This window comes from Anopheles funestus, chromosome 2RL, assembly GCF_943734845.2.
Source record: "Anopheles funestus chromosome 2RL, idAnoFuneDA-416_04, whole genome shotgun sequence".
NCBI lineage: Eukaryota > Metazoa > Arthropoda > Insecta > Diptera > Culicidae > Anopheles > Anopheles funestus.
Window position 1 is genome coordinate 85,297,244 of NC_064598.1, and position 16,351 is coordinate 85,313,594.

The 16,351-nt window shown below is 41.0% G+C and overlaps 2 protein-coding genes across 2 annotated transcripts; one reads left to right on the forward strand and one right to left on the reverse strand.

The window, feature by feature from the left end:
• Positions 1-13,326: 13,326 nt before the first annotated feature.
• On the reverse strand, positions 13,327-14,063 carry LOC125764570 (DNA-directed RNA polymerase II subunit RPB9). The gene is made up of 3 exons (XM_049428936.1): positions 13,883-14,063; positions 13,681-13,809; positions 13,327-13,607 (listed from the first exon to the last, which is right to left on the reverse strand). Exons 1-3 carry the CDS (start codon positions 13,945-13,947, stop codon positions 13,418-13,420), a joined length of 384 nt encoding a protein of 127 aa, XP_049284893.1. The 5' UTR covers positions 13,948-14,063; the 3' UTR covers positions 13,327-13,417.
• A 256-nt stretch (positions 14,064-14,319) lies between these two features.
• LOC125764532 (hsp70-binding protein 1-like) lies at positions 14,320-15,586 on the forward strand. The gene is made up of 3 exons (XM_049428886.1): positions 14,320-14,470; positions 14,538-15,356; positions 15,428-15,586. Exons 1-3 carry the CDS (start codon positions 14,420-14,422, stop codon positions 15,497-15,499), a joined length of 942 nt encoding a protein of 313 aa, XP_049284843.1. The 5' UTR covers positions 14,320-14,419; the 3' UTR covers positions 15,500-15,586.
• Positions 15,587-16,351: the final 765 nt, after the last annotated feature.

The following is a 16,351-nucleotide window of genomic DNA, read 5'->3' on the forward strand; positions in this document are numbered from 1 at the left end:
CCAAGGCACAATTTTGTGTTACCATCCTTTTCCCCTTCAATCTGGATTTATCCAACTATTCCTCTACCATCCCGTCCCGATAACTTCTTCCGATAACTTCTTCTATCACCCACAGGGCTCAAAAAATGCATAAGTTTCTCTTCCGGAGTTTCCATTACACTATTCGGTTCGTTTACTCAACATTGGCGATGTGTGTTTAGTTTATAATGATAAGTTCAAAGCTTCCATACAACCTTCAAAATTCATATTTGCCCACACTATACACCACGGCACTGGTGGAGAAGTGAGTTACAAAGTCGTTGTAACAAAGAACGATCTCCCTAGTGCTGGGTGTTCGTGGGCAAATAGATGACATTTTGTGGATTGTATGAGAAAAAATTAAAAAAAAACAAAAAAAAGAACAATAAAAAACACGGAAAAACAAAAGAAAAATTACAACAATCTAAAGAAAAATAAACAAAATTTATTGAAACAAAAATTTATAATAAGAAACAAAAAAATACAATACAAACCAAAAAAAAATGCAAATCACAAATCTGGTTGTGCAAATAAAATTTCGAAACCAATTGGCAGTTTTCTTATTCATTTTTATTACTGTAGCGTAATTTCCCATTCGAACATAGTGGTAAAATACGGTAGTTGGTTGGCGGATGGAGGGGATTGTGGGTAAATTTACTATTTTACAGTAGTTTATTTTTATGTTGGTAGAATTTGCTGGGTGATCGGTGTGTGAGGAGAGAGGTAAAGGTTGATGGCAGCAGTGTAAAACACTCCGCACTAATTCCAAATCGATGGGAAGGCGCATGCATAAAGGGCATCCTCACCACTGGCAGTACGTTCTTGTGCCAATGTTCTTTGTTTGAGCTCTGGCCTGTATTTCACGGGAGAAGATGAGATAAAATCGATCGAATCTGTAAGTTATGTGACTGCAATGCCCATCTTCACCGAGAGGAAACAAACAGTTTGGACACAAGTAGCAGCTGAGTAAGGAAAGGGGGGGGGGGGGGGGGGGGAAAGGGGAGGCGGCAGTAGTTTTGTTGTATGTATTGTATAATCTTTAGGCGTGCTTTAGCGAATTTTTATTTATAGTACATTTTTAGATGATCGTAATTTGGTCTAGTTAGTAGATAATAAAATATCTTATTTTAATTTCGATACTTTTTATTATGTTTTAAAAAATTACCGAGGAAAACAGTAATCATTTGAAAAAATTTACTCGTTTCTACTTTATTGTTTACCTCTATTGATATTTTTTAATAAAGCCTTTCATTTTTGTTGCAGGAAATTATATAGATTTTGTTTTTATTGAATAAAATTTGATATTTTTTTTAATTCTAATTGTAATATTAGAAGTTATGTATCTATTTGTCTGTGTTGTTTCAATTTCATAGATTTATATCGTTAAGTTATGGTTTTGTTTGTATTAGTTCCATAGTCATTATAATTAAGACATAAAAAGTCACTTTAGGCTGGCGTACAAAGGTTATAGAGTAATCCATAATAGCAATATCATTTTTTTATCCTTAGAAAATAGATTGTTTCATTAATTTGAGTATGTTTTTTTGTAAGTACAATAAATGTTGATACCGCGGTTCTGTAGTTTATTCTGCCAAACGTTTCTTCGTTGTCGTCTTGACTGATTTTTCCTGATGGATAGAACTATTTGTGGATTAGTCATAGCTGAATAATCAGCACTATTTACTGGTTTGATTTGAACCTTTACCAAGTATATTATTAAATATTCCCTTATCGACTATGCTAGTTCGCCTAATCCGCCGAATGTTTTGCTAGACACAATATAATTTCGTTACTAAAATTTAAATTAGAACCCGTTAAATTGATGATAATCATTCTAGATTTTTGCAAAGAAAAAAAATGTTTATTTTTTAAAAAGACAGCTTTTAGTCTTCAAGAAGGATAGATAATTCATAGGAAATCATATTTTGTATAGTTTAAATTTTGTTCGCTTTAAGTCCTTACGCAGTAAAAGCATTTTAAAAATCCCGTTTTATGCTTTTGGAAACCTTTTTTTTCAATTAGCAGAACATTTTAGTTTTGGTAATGGTAACAAAAATGTCCAACGTTTGTTTCCTCAATGGAGCTTATGATGAGAAAGATTGAAGTTGCAGTTCCATTTGTTCTGTTTGCTGCGAGCAGCACTGCCAGGCACTGCCAGGAGGCTCCAGCTTTCGTCCTTCCAAATGTCAATGTTTGATGATTTTTTTTCTATCACAAATCGCTGTAGAAAAACAAGGTGAATAAACACGTGACATGGGTAAGTACACCGGGATATGATACATATAAAATGGCAGTTAGGGGTAAAATATTAAAAAAAGGACACATTAAAATTTAATGGAGCATTTGTTTGTTGTTGAACGGAGATTAAGATTGCATATTTGTAGCACATTTTTACCATCGATATCACTCTTTTTTTGTCGCTCCGATGTAACATTTATTTATCGTATTAAAGCTAAAACCATTCCTGTGCTACAAAAGCTCTTAAGAAATGCATTGATTATCATTATCATACTGTTGCTTGCATGCGCACACTCAACTTCAGCCTCTGGTGATGGTGACGATGATGGTTAGTGTGCACGAACACAATTGTTTGGTATGGTAATTTAGGTCAAACATCGGCGGTTTGAGGCCATGTACTGGAAAATTGATTATTATAAATAACAGTTGTCCATGGTTCAGCTAAGCCACCCTAAACATGCGATCCTGTTCCAATTTTAAAATGAGTTTTTATTGCTTAGTTTTTTTTAATTCTTCGAAACGTTTAAATTATCGCTAAGACAACTTTATAAAATCAAATACTTATTTAAATTTACGTAACATTTAATTTTCGTTGTTGCGTTACGTTAGTTTTACTCATGTTTTGTAATTATTCTAATGGTTATTCAAATTTATTCCATTTTTTGTTACCCATCTTTTAAATTGAAGCGAACGCCATATGCATACAAACGATGCGTACTAAGCGAGATGCGGTTTACTTAAAAAGACATAAAACCTTCATCGTATCTGTCAGTTTGACAGTTCGCGCTGTCGATCGTAACGCGGGCAACGATCGTCAAGTACGTTTACTCATACTATTCCCGTGTTGAGGTAGTTGGTTGTATAGTACCGTGGTTTCGATACTCGACTATACAATCCGCTAACTTACCTCGTGGGTAGTGAAGCCGACATCCTGCCACACAAAGGGATCAGCAATCAACCACAAGTTTGTAACACTTGCCATTGATAACCGTTTCCCGCTTAAAAGGTAATGTTTCTTTTACACCCGTCGAAGGGCTTTAATGCTTCCGTTTCCTGTGTTTTTGTGAAGCCCGAAGCCGGTGAAATATCCTGCATGTTTGAATAAGGTGTTGTAAGAATTTAATGCAGATCGTGTTCTAACGTTATTATATAAAAAAAATCGCTTTAGTGAATAAAACGTTTCATCTTCAACTACTTTAATCCTTTTCGGAAATTAGGGTTGTGATCTGATGAGTGCTTAAAAGCCATTTAAACCTTCCTGAAAGGGGGGTGGATCATTTAATCCTTGTTTGCAAGTCTATCGCATCTCCACACCCCACACCGAAGAGCCTAGGGCAGCATATGTTGGGTCGGGAGAATCTAGTTTCGTTTTGTTTTAGAGTAGACCACTTTTATTGTTTCGTTTTTTTGTATCTGCTGATTCCCTGAGACCCTAACTTGTGACTATCGTTACAAAGTTTCACAAGTTTTGATCTCCGGTATTAGCGGTTGAGATGCAACGGTATTTTCGTACGGTGAAAGTGTGTGTGTATATGTTGGAGTTTTTGTGTGCGGGGACGATGGGGAGATGAACAGTGTGTGCATAAACGTTCGGGAATCCTTCTTTAATCCATCACGATCCTCCTGCCCCACAAAGTACTACCTTTGTACGCACTGTGTCACACAGCAATGTCTGGTGAAAGGTGTCCTGACTGTGAATGATGGTGAATGGGACAACAAAACTGTTTCCCCAGCTGCATTACGTTCGTTCGATCGGTTTCGGGTTAGTGTTTCTTGTACGTCGGGATACGATCTACACCGGCGGCTACTGCTTCACCGTCCGATAGATGCAGCCGGTGAGATAGGACACAACAGAGGCCCAGATTTCCGAATGAAAACCCCGGGTAAGCGAAAATAATGGCAACCTGCACAAAACGTTGGAGAGCATGGTTTGGGTTAATGTTTCGCCGAAGCTCGTTACGAAACATGTTTTCCATTTTTCCTTTTCAATTCGCAATTCGCAATGACAATCGAACGATCAATGAATCAATCAGATCCACCCAACAGGAGAGAAATTTTCCCATATTCCTGCACATATTTTTCGTTTGTTTCGTTTATTTTGTAATGTTGGTTTTATTTTTCCATTAAAAATATATAACTGGGCGAATTCTTAACAATAATTGACATTAACTATGCCTAACAAACTGATTGAATATTGTTTAAAACCCTTTTCCCTCAATTATCAATAAAAAATAAGATGAAAAGATGAACCATAAAAGGATCTCCGCTTTGATGGTGGCCAACGATCGTCAAACAAACGAACTGTACGCCCGTCCTTTACCAAAACGGTTATGCCGCACAGGGCTGTAGCGTAAATGCTTGATTCAGGACCCCCAGAATGGTGATAGCCATTCTATATTACGTTCTACATAATGCCTCCACTGCCGAAATGAAACCACCAACAGCCAAGCAGTTGACCTCTTCTGCTCCGAACGTGGGGTTGCTTCTCTTTGGAGAGCTGCTGGCGAAAAAAAGGGCCCACAGGTTAATTTCAACTCGTGTCCAGAAGAAGTCCACTAGCAAAAACAGAGAAAGAACAGTAAAAAGACAAATCTCATCTCCTCACCCAGTGTCCCAGTGGAGACAGGAGAGGGAAGAACCGCCACGGGGGGGAGAGAAACGTGGAGACGTAAAGCCGGTTTCTGGTGCCGGCGGCGCAGGTATTCGGTTATGGTGGCCCGGCTATGGATGCTGTTCTCATGCAGCTCTTGAAGTGCATCGGTGCAATTGCAACGCATCGTTCATGCCGTTCAGGAATTGCAGGGTTTGTCTGTAAGTTTTCTCAAGCCTTGAAAGACATTCAAGGAGTCTTCATCATGATCTATCATGATCTTCAATCATGATCTATAGTCATGTGATAGCAGCAGGTCGGTAAAATAATCGTAAAAATTGTACAAGATGAACCACTCTAGAGTGTCAACCAGAAAATAGACCAGGATGATAGTGTAAGCCGAATGGTCTTTCCATACGTCTTTGTCTATTCAATTTCATTTATCGTTTACTTACTATAAGATCAGACTAAAAAACACAACGTGAAACCCTTTTCTTTTTCAGTTCCCGTTTTGTTCATCGTTTTTCTCGTAAAATGAAGCATCCTCTTGAAGATGCACCGAATGCATCTCGGTGAGCTAAAAATAATGAAGTTCAGACAATTTTAAAGCAGCGCTGTGCAATATAGAGAAACAGCCGGAATGGGATACCACGCCATACACGCCTTCGAGTTTGAAATTTTGCGCTACGAAAATGAAAGTGCGTGTGCGTATTTGTGTATTGCACACTTCATGTAATTTTGTGAATGTCAGCACAAAGTGACCCCAAAATTCGTTAGCATCAGCGGCGGCGAGTATAGGGCGAGTCTGTGGAGGTCAAAGGCATTTGAGTTTCCGCTTGATTTTAGACGGTGTGACCTTGGGTCCGTCAGTACCGGTCAAGCAAAGGGTTTAGGTTCTAGATATTTCACGCCTAGATTAGAACCACGAACTGCACGATCTTTCGCTAAAGGGGCGCACAGATGCGCCCCGGTTTGTGTGTGTATGAGGCCATCAACCCATCCTTTGGCCGACCCGCATCAAAATCATTTATTCACCCTTCGTCCAAGAAACCAGAATTCGTCTAATCGCAGACAATTTTTGCGAGACAATTGCGCATATGCAGCTGATGATCGCCAACATAACAACGAACCGGCGGGGCCGAAAGATGAGTGTGCAGCACTTATGTGCAATATCTATTTTGTTCTCGTTGCAGAACCTCAAAAACAGGACAGTCCCACAGTAAGGGGGAACCAAGCAGTGCCGTATGCATTCACACGATCTATGCCTCATCATGCTGTGTGAAGATGTGTCCGGTTTCATCGATCTCGCTAACCCTTTTCCCCCCCACCAAACGGGGCATCAATACTGTCCCAAGGATGGAAAAATAATTATTGTGTACCAAACCCCGAAATAAGAAGCAAATTGTTTCTAAGTCGTCTCTCCGTTGTTGTGTCCCGTTTAAGTTGAAGGACCCTCGGGGAACAGCAGACCATAAGGCGGTGGTGCATATATCCTGGTGTGTGCACATCGAGTGCAATTGTGTCCGGTTTTGTTTTTTTTTTTTGAAAGCATTGAACGAAAACGGCACAACAAAAACTGGTTATGATAAATAGGAGGAGAGCAAAAAACAAAAACGCCCAGCACAAGAAGCAAGGAAAAATGCTTCAAATTTTGCTCCACAACCACAGCAACAACGCAAACGACTTTGAGGTGAACAACGGCGAAAAACGAATCAAATAAAATATAAAAAATATATACATTGCACCGGATGTAAGTAATGTGCGTGTGTGTGTGTAGCGTGTAAGTGGCGAAAAGTCCGATCCTGAGATCATCTAATAAAATGCTCGAAACCAAAAAAACGCGCGTACACACATACACTATATGTACAACACAGCATCCTTTAACCCCTAATTCCTAATCCCGATTGTTGTTGTTGTTGGTCCCCTTTCTGGTCAGCATAAAACTTGCATTTTGTCCCGCAGCAGGATCTTATTGTGTACTTTCGCTTCACATCGAGTTTTTTTTGCACAATTCTTTTGCATCTTTTGCCATGGGATGTATGCAGAAAGGAGGACGGTACTGCCACAATGTGATGGACGGAAACCGTCGTTGTGCATGGTTCTGTTTCTAATTAAGCTACACGTCGATCTTCGATTTTTTTCAAAGCTTACATGATCGTCTGAAGATCTGGAAACATGATAAAAATGTGATTCTTTCTCATACCTGCTGTTCGATACCATTTCCATAATATATTGAGTAGATAAGAGACTTGGGGCGGCTCGGTGATGCATGTGATAAACGGCGTCAGTCCACACGGCCGGACCGGGTTCAAATCCCATCCGGACCGTCCCCCCGTAGCAAGGACTGACTATTCGGCTACGTGGTAAAATAAGTCTAGTAAGCCAGAAATGGCCGGCGTGACCTGTAAGGTCGTTAAGCCAAGAAGAAGAAGATAAGAGACTTCAATACTTTAACAAAATTGGCATACGACGAACCTTGGAAAATAGATCATATTCGGTAGCCTGAAACTCAAGCCTCTGCCTATCTGTAGGATTTTTCAGCGGATTGTTTCTGTTTTAGCAGCAAGCATGTTAAGTTTATTTTGAAGAGTAAAAATATTGGAAAAACCAATGCACATTTGGTGACTTATTCGAAAAGTCAACAGTGTAAGATTGATATTCGGAAATGGATATCTTCAGGACATTATTTTCCACTATTGATTAGTGACAACCTAAAAATTGTGAACTTTAATCACTAATATAGGGGGAACTATCCCCAACTTGACTTGATGATAAGCCAACCCCACATATCGTGTTATCATGTCTCCAGAAGTTGTGATGATTGTACCAAGTAAGGTGATCTCCTGTATACCTCCTCGTGTGATCCGAATCTTTTGTCTTCTACGCAGAGATTCTAATTCTTGCTGTGTCTTGTTCGAGATAATTTCCAAAGTGTCATGAAATTCAAGGTAATGTTGAAGAATAAAGATTTTGAAGTAGAAAGTCACGCTTTATTGTTTCTGTAATTTGATTTTGATATCAAAAATAAATTCATTTGAACCTTTCCTATGTTAAGTTATGTTGGAAAATATAATATTTTGATTTGATGTGCTTCTTTCACATGCACTGATGCCTTGTAATTCCATTACAAAATGTATACACATCTTTATGCATAAGCGCATTATATGAAGGATCTCTACCATGTAGGCAAAAGCATAATCCATCCAGCAGCAGCATCCTTTACAAAGTGTGTATGTGTGTGTAGATGGCGATCGAATCGACCGAGTTGGTGCATCGTCGCTTTTCGCAAATAAAACCTAAACCTTCTTCATTAAATCAAAACCCTTTGTCGGGATGTTTGAAGAAGAGAAAGAGAGAGCGAGAGCGCACGCGAGAGAGACAAGAAAGAGAAAGACACAATGCACATTTCTATGCAACAGCCAGCAAAAGCAGCAGCAGCAAAGTAGACATGATGCGTGCGTGCGCGCGTTTTATACACGTGACGATGGTTTTCTCGTCTCCGCTTTTTGCATCGCTTGCTCTGTGTGCGTCTGTGTGTTTGTCTGCCGATTATGGTTGGTGTGGTGTGGTGATTGCACTGCTTTTGCTGTGTGCAGTTTTCTGTTGTTGTTGCTCTTCTCCTTTCTCTCGATTCCGCTTTGCAAACACATTCGTTCGTTCGGCAGTACAGTTGAATGACCTTTTGCACGCCGGCGGGTCCAGGGGATGCTGGGATTAAAATCGGTGTTTTTTTTTGTTGTTCCATCCGCGCTCGCTCGGGCTCTTTTTCTCCTATCTCTGTCTTGTACTAACCCATCGCAACGCATTTCTATGCTCATTCTATGCTGTGCTCCTTTGATAGCATCGTTCTCACTCTCACGCATTCCTTTCTCATTTCAGAGCTTACCTTGATTTGCTGCTCAAGTTTACATCTCCAACACACCACGAACCGGCACACCGGATGGATCTTCTTTGTTGAGCTCCACTGTGTGCGTGTGCGACGCATCCTCGTCGGCCAAGACTCGTCCAGACCTGTCCACCACTGTGTGTCCTGTGTTCCCGTCCTCGGGACACCCAACTGCATACGGAAGCTGCTTCTTACCGCGGTTGCGGCTGTTTTCCGGCTGTTTGTACCAGCTTTCGCGCGGATCCTTTTCTCCCTTTTTCTACTATCCCCAAAGATCGCTTTGAACCACCCCATCCATTCGATCGGTGTGGAATACCGGTGCGCATCATCGGGTGCATCGTTTTCTTTAACAAACCGCATGCAGTTGTTCCACCACAGCCACGGAGAGATCGTCGACTAGAGTGCAAACCATTATGTTTTATTGAAGATCGTTCGTGGATTTAATGCAGCGGAATTAAATCGGGGAAATATTCAAAAAGCAATCTCCCTTTTCCCATACACACGTGTGTAACGGTGATTGAATGATTTGTGGCCTCCGTTTCCGAAGGACGGTTTAAGGTGGGAAACTCCATTCCGCTCCAGCGTATAGAACAGATCACACACCGGATTGTTCCAGATCTGTGGAGATACTATTGGAGCGAAAAGGAAATGCATTAATGGTACCTCGAACGACCACGGAATGGGATAAAACCAACCTCAAAAAGTGGTCACAACAAGTCGCGATGACGACCCAGCGAAGGACTTTTCTTCCGTGTGTGTGTGTGTTTTTTTTTGTATGCTTATACCGGGGGTCCTTGTTACGGAACGGAAAGATCAAAAGGACTAACCGTCACATCAAGGGAAGAGAAGGAGGAAAGCCATTGGAGGACGGATCATGCTCAGCACGCTTCCGCATCGCGATGAATGTGCCGCTGTGTCGCTGGTGCCGTGACCAGGAAAACGCCAATGACCGTTCACAATGGGATTTGCATCGATCAGCCGAAGGACGTGCGGCTTTCGTTCTCAGTTTCTCAGTTCGAGCATCTTTTTTTATTCCCACGTATTCACCGTTCCTGCGGGTGATTGTCCTCTTGGTGTAGCAGCTGCCGGTAAGCGAGAGCCTCTTCTTCTATCATCTTGCTCTCGGACACCGGACCCGCTAGAGGGGGTTTGTAAATCATCCGATCGACAAATGCACGGCATCGATCCGCCTACAGTTACATGGCACACAACTCCCACCACCGCACCGGCATAATCTCGACGTTGACGCTTTTTTTCCAGAAGGAGAAAGAACCCTTGGAATGTAGCGATCAAATTTAACGATCACATCGTAAAGAGGAGTGATTTGAAATAAAATTTATAATTACCGTTACTCCCTTTATTAGCTACATTCAAATGTGTTGGACGTATTTATTGAACTGGATAATGAAACGGTTTTTAGTACGGGGCAATAAGCGCATAGATGTGCGCTCTAGAATTGCGAAAAGCTGCTGAATTGAATCTCTTTATATTACCCTTTATGGGCACTGGTTTAGAACTCTTCCTCGTGCGTGTGCTTTGCACGATGTCTTTTTTTTTTGTTCATACTGTTGTATGAACTGGTTTGCAAAACATGTTTTCTAATCCACCGATTGCAAGCGAGAAAAGGGTTCTGAGGATTGTGGGGATCAGAGATACGCAAACCGCAGGCTGGTGCTCCCCATTCCAGGAAAGCAGGAACACTAACATATCCGGTGAAATATACCGATGGAACGGAGTACGGAGCGGGTTCTCGGTTAGATGCGGTAGAACATTGCTTTATGAGTGCAGCTCATGTAATAGAGGGATGTTGCTTTGTACACAGAACATCAACCCTGGTCTTGATGCCCACGGTGGTGGCATGCGTGTGGGTGGATGATATGTTGATATGAGTAGACATTGAGGGAACAAGGAAGAAAGGTTCAGTTGGGTAATGGATTCGTCCATTTGGTGTTCATCGTAGTAACGGAGCATTCATAGCCGAAAGAGAAAGAGAGAGAGTCTCGGTCTCTTATTTTGTATATAAATATGAATTGCAAACAATTTAAATAAAAAATTTAATTAAAAATGTATAATTACTACTACTACTTATTAAAAAAATTTAAAACATTACAAGACTGATGGGGTTTTAGCTATGATTTAGCTTAAATAATCGCATGAAGATCCTTAGACGGCTTGGAAAGGACACTTGTATCACAAGGCAAATGATGAAGCGCATACTCTATGCCACGCGTGTGCGGCTCCATTAGACTAATTAATTAAATTTGAAATGTTTAACCCGATAAAGCTCGTGTTTCTTCTGATGTTTCCTTTCTGTCCCGTCATCTGGCCTTTCTGTTCTGTCTGTCTGGATAAAGGAAAAACAGCAAAGTGAATCAAAGTAATAGAAAATTCCAAGGTCTTCACGTTGTCATGGCAATGAACAAAGGCAATGCCGGGGCAACCAAAGGTGCAATTAAATTGTTCAGTTTGTTTATACATATATGTGGTTTACTGAGTGATATATTCTCTTCTAACAATTGTTGTTTAATGGGAATCATTTGACTTTTTACTTGTTTGATATCTACGTTTAAGTTATGTACTATTCATTATGTTGTAATAAATGTTAACGTTGTGTTGGACTATTTTATTGAACTATTTTATATATTCTTGATCTATTTTTTCATAACATATACAAGACTTACAAGGGTATGGTAATAGTAATTAGTTTATCCCTTTGAAAGAAAAACTAAATTTAAATAAATATTAATTCATAGGCTATAAAGTGCAACATTTCCTTTCATTTGCCGATTACCAATAATCTCATGGCTTTTGCAGATGATAGTGAAAGCATACACTAGTTCCAGTGAATATACTATTGTCTTATTAGTCTCCAAAGTAATTTGAAATAACACTCTTAATGCATCTAAAGCGTAAAATTGCATTCTTTTCGCACACTCTTTCACTCGTTCGCAGTGCTTTTCGCTTGTTTCCCTTCGATCTCCCAAATGTTCACGATCGCCCGGTCGTACGCTTCAGTTTCGCATTGTCTTCTACCCTCTACCCTTTTCAACCCCAAAATGCATCGAATTAGTTAACGGTGTGTGTTATAAAGTGATGCCAATGGGGCCCAGCACGCTCACTCTGTTCCAAAGCGACCAAGCAAGTAAGGAAAGGAGGGTGTCCATGCAGTTTTCAAATGCGCGCGCGTTTTATTTATTTTTTATTTTTTTGCCGTGAGTTCATTAAACTCATTCTTGTCGTGTCAATTTTATTGTAGGTTTATTTTTTTTGCTGGTTTCGTTGTTTTATTGTGACTGGGGTCGACGAGCGCGTTTTAGGAATGATACACTACCGTGACCGGTACGCGGGTATTTCGGGCGAGGGGATGATGAATAAAAGGGGGATATAAATAATATAATTAAACGCCTTGATTGGTTGAAAGTTGGACACAAACATCGCGATGGAAAAGCACATGGATCGTGAAATTGATCGTACGCAAAAATGTTTCTTAATAACGTACGCGCATTTGAAGGTGTTTTGGTTTGGTTTCCATTCTCTTTTCCTACCCAAATGATTACATTGCTTATGCTTCGGCTTCTAAAGCTAAACTACCTTGCCTTTTTACATACGTTAATTGCATTTAGTAATTATGACCTTCAACAACCCCTATGCGACACAGGGGTGTGACAAAGCGAACCGCGTGGTCTACTCGTGCGTGGTGGTGATGGACACATTATGGGACAATTATTTGCACACCAGCAGCAAACCGTCAATGGGTGGTCGAGTTGGGCTAGACCGTTAGTGGCACCTAGCGTGATCAATAACCCTTAGGAAACAATATCAACCCTATCCTCTCTAATCTGCTGTATTTTTGCATTCGAGAAATTGCATGAATCAGAATATTCAATAAAAATTATCGTAACATCTAAATGTGTTTCTCCTTTGTGTAAAATCTCGTACGGGGGTTAGCTTCAACACAATATAAGTTGGCGGTTGTACCCATCCACAGTTATCTTTGTGGTCGTTTGGAACTCGGTTAACTCCATCTGCTCAATCTTGGGAAGCAAACTGGATTACGACGACACACTCTTATCCGCCTATTCACCTGCAAGTCCATTTACTTTATGCAAATGCATGTCGTACCTTAACACTTTAGCACCGTCCAATGTTGAGCGTCTTTAGACATGGTGGTGGGCGCAACTGAACCACAATCCCGAAGGTAAATATGTTTCGGCGTAACACCAGGAAAGATTATTTTCTCTCATGTGTTTTTCAGTGAAAGATTCATTTGGCAGCTGTAACACTCGGTTAAATGAATGTATTCTTAGATAGTGAATGGGTGTTCAAGGTACTCGGAGGCTTAACACTGATGACTGTCCTAGCGATAAAGGCTTGTACCTTTCTCTTTTTTCTTTCTTACTCGTGGGAGCAATCCATGCATGTGTACAACAGCCGTTTGCCAACATTGATACAGATGGAGCAGATAACGATAAATGTTTAATTAACGTACACAGAGTCTGAAGCTACTGAAACTTGTTACGAAGGACGGTAGCGCCAAGAAGGATTAAATAAGATTAAGTTTGAGGAAAGCGAAATACTAGAACGCTTAATAAAGTTCGTTGGTAAAGGAATACGTATTTGATAAAATATTTATTTTATCATTAATACTTCCACGAGAATCCAATCAAGCAATAGACACATGAAACTCATTCTGTCCACCGATGACAGCAAGAAGAGTTGGTACATACGTAGTACAGTCTCATTTCCTCTTCAGCTCTCCGGGTCTGTGCCTGGAAGAACACCGCTTCACGATGAGAACATTTCGGGCAAGCGTGCTCCTCAGTGCGCGGTAGCGTGGGATCCGATATCACATCTGGTACAATGTGTGTCAACTCACTGGCAGAAAGAAGAAGCAAAGTTTACATTAGCCATGAAAATAAGTGACCGGAATTCATCTACAAAAGCTTACTCGATTTCGTGCATGATTTTGTTTACGTAGATACAGTTCGAATCTGCTTCCTGCTTGTAATCACAATTGCGACAAGCATAGAGGAGAATTTTGTTTTCCTTATCTTCCTTGGGGTAGAGCATGTTGTTACTGCAAATGAGGAGTAGCGTCGATGTTAGCAATATGAGCCATTGTGTGATTGATGTAAAATATTGTTGCTTACCATTCCTGACAGAACCGGATCCCTACGAAACCTGGTCCATCATCATGTGTTGCATCGTAGGCCATTTTTGTGCGTGATTCGTAACTAAAACCACCAAAATACTTGAATAAAACTCGCTCGAATAGTAATGCGCGTCCGTTTTCCGGTGTGTTGTTTGTTGTTTTCTGAAATTGTCAAACTGACAGTTCGCATGATGTCGGAAATGTTCCGGTCCGACAAACGATATACATCCGACAAAATTTGTTTCAAAACTTTTTTCTACAAATGTTACATACATTTTTACATAATTAAGGTAAAATATGCTTAACATAGATTAACTCAACTGGAATGCTACACTTTAGATTTCTTGTATGTGTATAAAACAAACTAAAGAATTTTGTACTATGAAATATTTCACGGTACATTCTCGAATTGTCTCGAATGTTATGACAATTACACCGAGGGTGGAATTCGAGAATAACATCAGGAACAAAAACATATCGCCCCACGCATTTGCGAAAGAATTTTGTGTGCCTGCTAAAAGAAAAATCAGTTAAAATGGCTAGCGGCGAGAATCCCGATCAACCGAGACAGCCTCGCAACCTGCAAGTAAGTGCCGAACAGTATCCAAGTCCTGTGGGTGGTGAAATTTAAACACAAAATTGCTCTTCCGCAGGGTTTACTGAAATTCGCAATGGAAGCTACCAAAAGCGAAGATGCACCACATCCAGCACAGCTTCAGCCGTTGGACGAAGAAAGGCGAAAGTTTCTCGAGGAAGCACTCAAATCCCTTACCGTCGATGTCGTGCAGGAGCTAGAAAAATCGATGAATATACTGCTGGACAACGAATCAGAAGAGCAAGCGAAGATTGAAGCATTAGAAACCGTGACAGACTTCGTAGAGGATATAGACACAGCGAACGATTTCTTTAAAGTGGGTGGATTCGTTATTATAAAGCCAGGACTTGAATCACGCAGTGTGGAGGTTCGCAGCCGAACGCTACGGTTAATAGGAGCACTGGCACAGTGCAATCCTTTCTGCCAGCAGCATTTGCTGGAGCTGAACATATTGCCACAGCTGATCGAGTTGCTTGCGGACGAATTGCCCGTCGCACAGGATGCCGTATCTGCTGTGTCTGCTATGGTGCGACAGTACGAACCCTGTGCGGCGGCATTTATCGATATCGGTGGTCTGGAGTGCATTATGAAATGTTTACACTCGGATGATGAAAAGATGTGCACCAGGTCATCATTTCTGATGGTCTCCCTGTGTAAGGAATACGCACCGGTTATGGATAAGTTTATAAAGCTAAATGCGATCGAATGTGTGCTGACGTGGATTGAGCTTTCCGATCGGAAGCTGCAAACAGGACTCTCCGTTCTGACAACGTTTGCCGAGAGAAAGGAGGGCGTTCAGCGATGCCGAGCAGACGGTACCCTGAAAGAGAAGCTGGACATGATTATTGAGCTGGGAGGTGGGAAAACTCAATATTGGGTACGGAATGTTGTGAAAAGCGATACTTTGCATTGAATGTGGTTAATTCATGGCTTTTGTTTCTATTTTAGGCACCACTCGATTTCGCTAAAACTCTGCTGAAACTCTGTTATTCTGGTGAGCAGGATGGCGCCGACCGATAGACTGTTATTGCGAATCAAATGTACAACGCAGATGAATGTTGTTTTTTTTACAATAAAATCGTTTTCACCTTCCCTCGAACTGTGAAATCTGCCGTAAACGAATTGCTGTAACCGTTAGCCCGAAAACGTCCAAAATCCATTACCTTTAACCCATATTTTACGACGAATCACCCGGAAAACTACATCCACTCTGTTTCTGAGATTGCCGGAAAGGAACGTATGTGTAGCAAAAGTATACTGGGAGGTGCGCAATATTGCACTCTCGTCGACAAACCACACATCAGAAAACATGTTTTCCGCACTCACACCAGGAAAAGTCGACGGTATGAAGACGGTTGTCTCTTAACGCGCGCGTCGTAACTGGGTTTTTGCGTCTGTGAGGAATGCTTTTGTTTTGTTCCGTTTACACATTTTAACTACGTACCGGCTTCGTCACGCTCGTTCGCATGTTTATTCTGCTGTTTACTTAATCTTTAACCCCGTTCACAATAGATCCCGGAGCGAGTGCGCCATTTTTTTGTTGTTGTCTGTTTGTTTCCTTTCTTCGCCGCAGCATCACGTGTGCGTGGTAACTAAATGAAACAAAACCACAACGACTTTGCCTTTGTGAGGAAAGTGTCGTGCACGAAACCGGAAGGGTATTGGCCAGGCAGTTCGATTGACGGTTGAAGGTACCGTGTGGTGGAGGTGCATTGTTTCGGAAGTCGACGATGTCAGCGAATCCAGTCGAAAGGTTCAAGGTTGCCCTTTATGTTCGGCCCGTGAGGACCCTGATTCAAGTACTGTATTGTCGTTATCATACGGTCACCAACAAAAGTACTATTTTGATAAAGTTCATGATCATGTGTACAT

Excerpts from the sequence above, each read along its gene's own strand:
- LOC125764570 (XM_049428936.1), bottom strand. The coding sequence starts at position 13,947 with ATGGCCTACGATGCAACACATGATGATGGACCAGGTTTCGTAGGGATC. Across the intron at positions 13,810-13,882 it reads ATCCGGTTCTGTCAGGAATG|TAACAACATGCTCTACCCCA; the intron begins GTAAGCAACAAT and ends CCTCATTTGCAG. Across the intron at positions 13,608-13,680 it reads AAAATCATGCACGAAATCGA|TGAGTTGACACACATTGTAC; the intron begins GTAAGCTTTTGT and ends TCTTTCTGCCAG.
- LOC125764532 (XM_049428886.1), top strand. The coding sequence starts at position 14,420 with ATGGCTAGCGGCGAGAATCCCGATCAACCGAGACAGCCTCGCAACCTG. Across the intron at positions 14,471-14,537 it reads GACAGCCTCGCAACCTGCAA|GGTTTACTGAAATTCGCAAT; the intron begins GTAAGTGCCGAA and ends GCTCTTCCGCAG. Across the intron at positions 15,357-15,427 it reads GTGGGAAAACTCAATATTGG|GCACCACTCGATTTCGCTAA; the intron begins GTACGGAATGTT and ends TTTCTATTTTAG.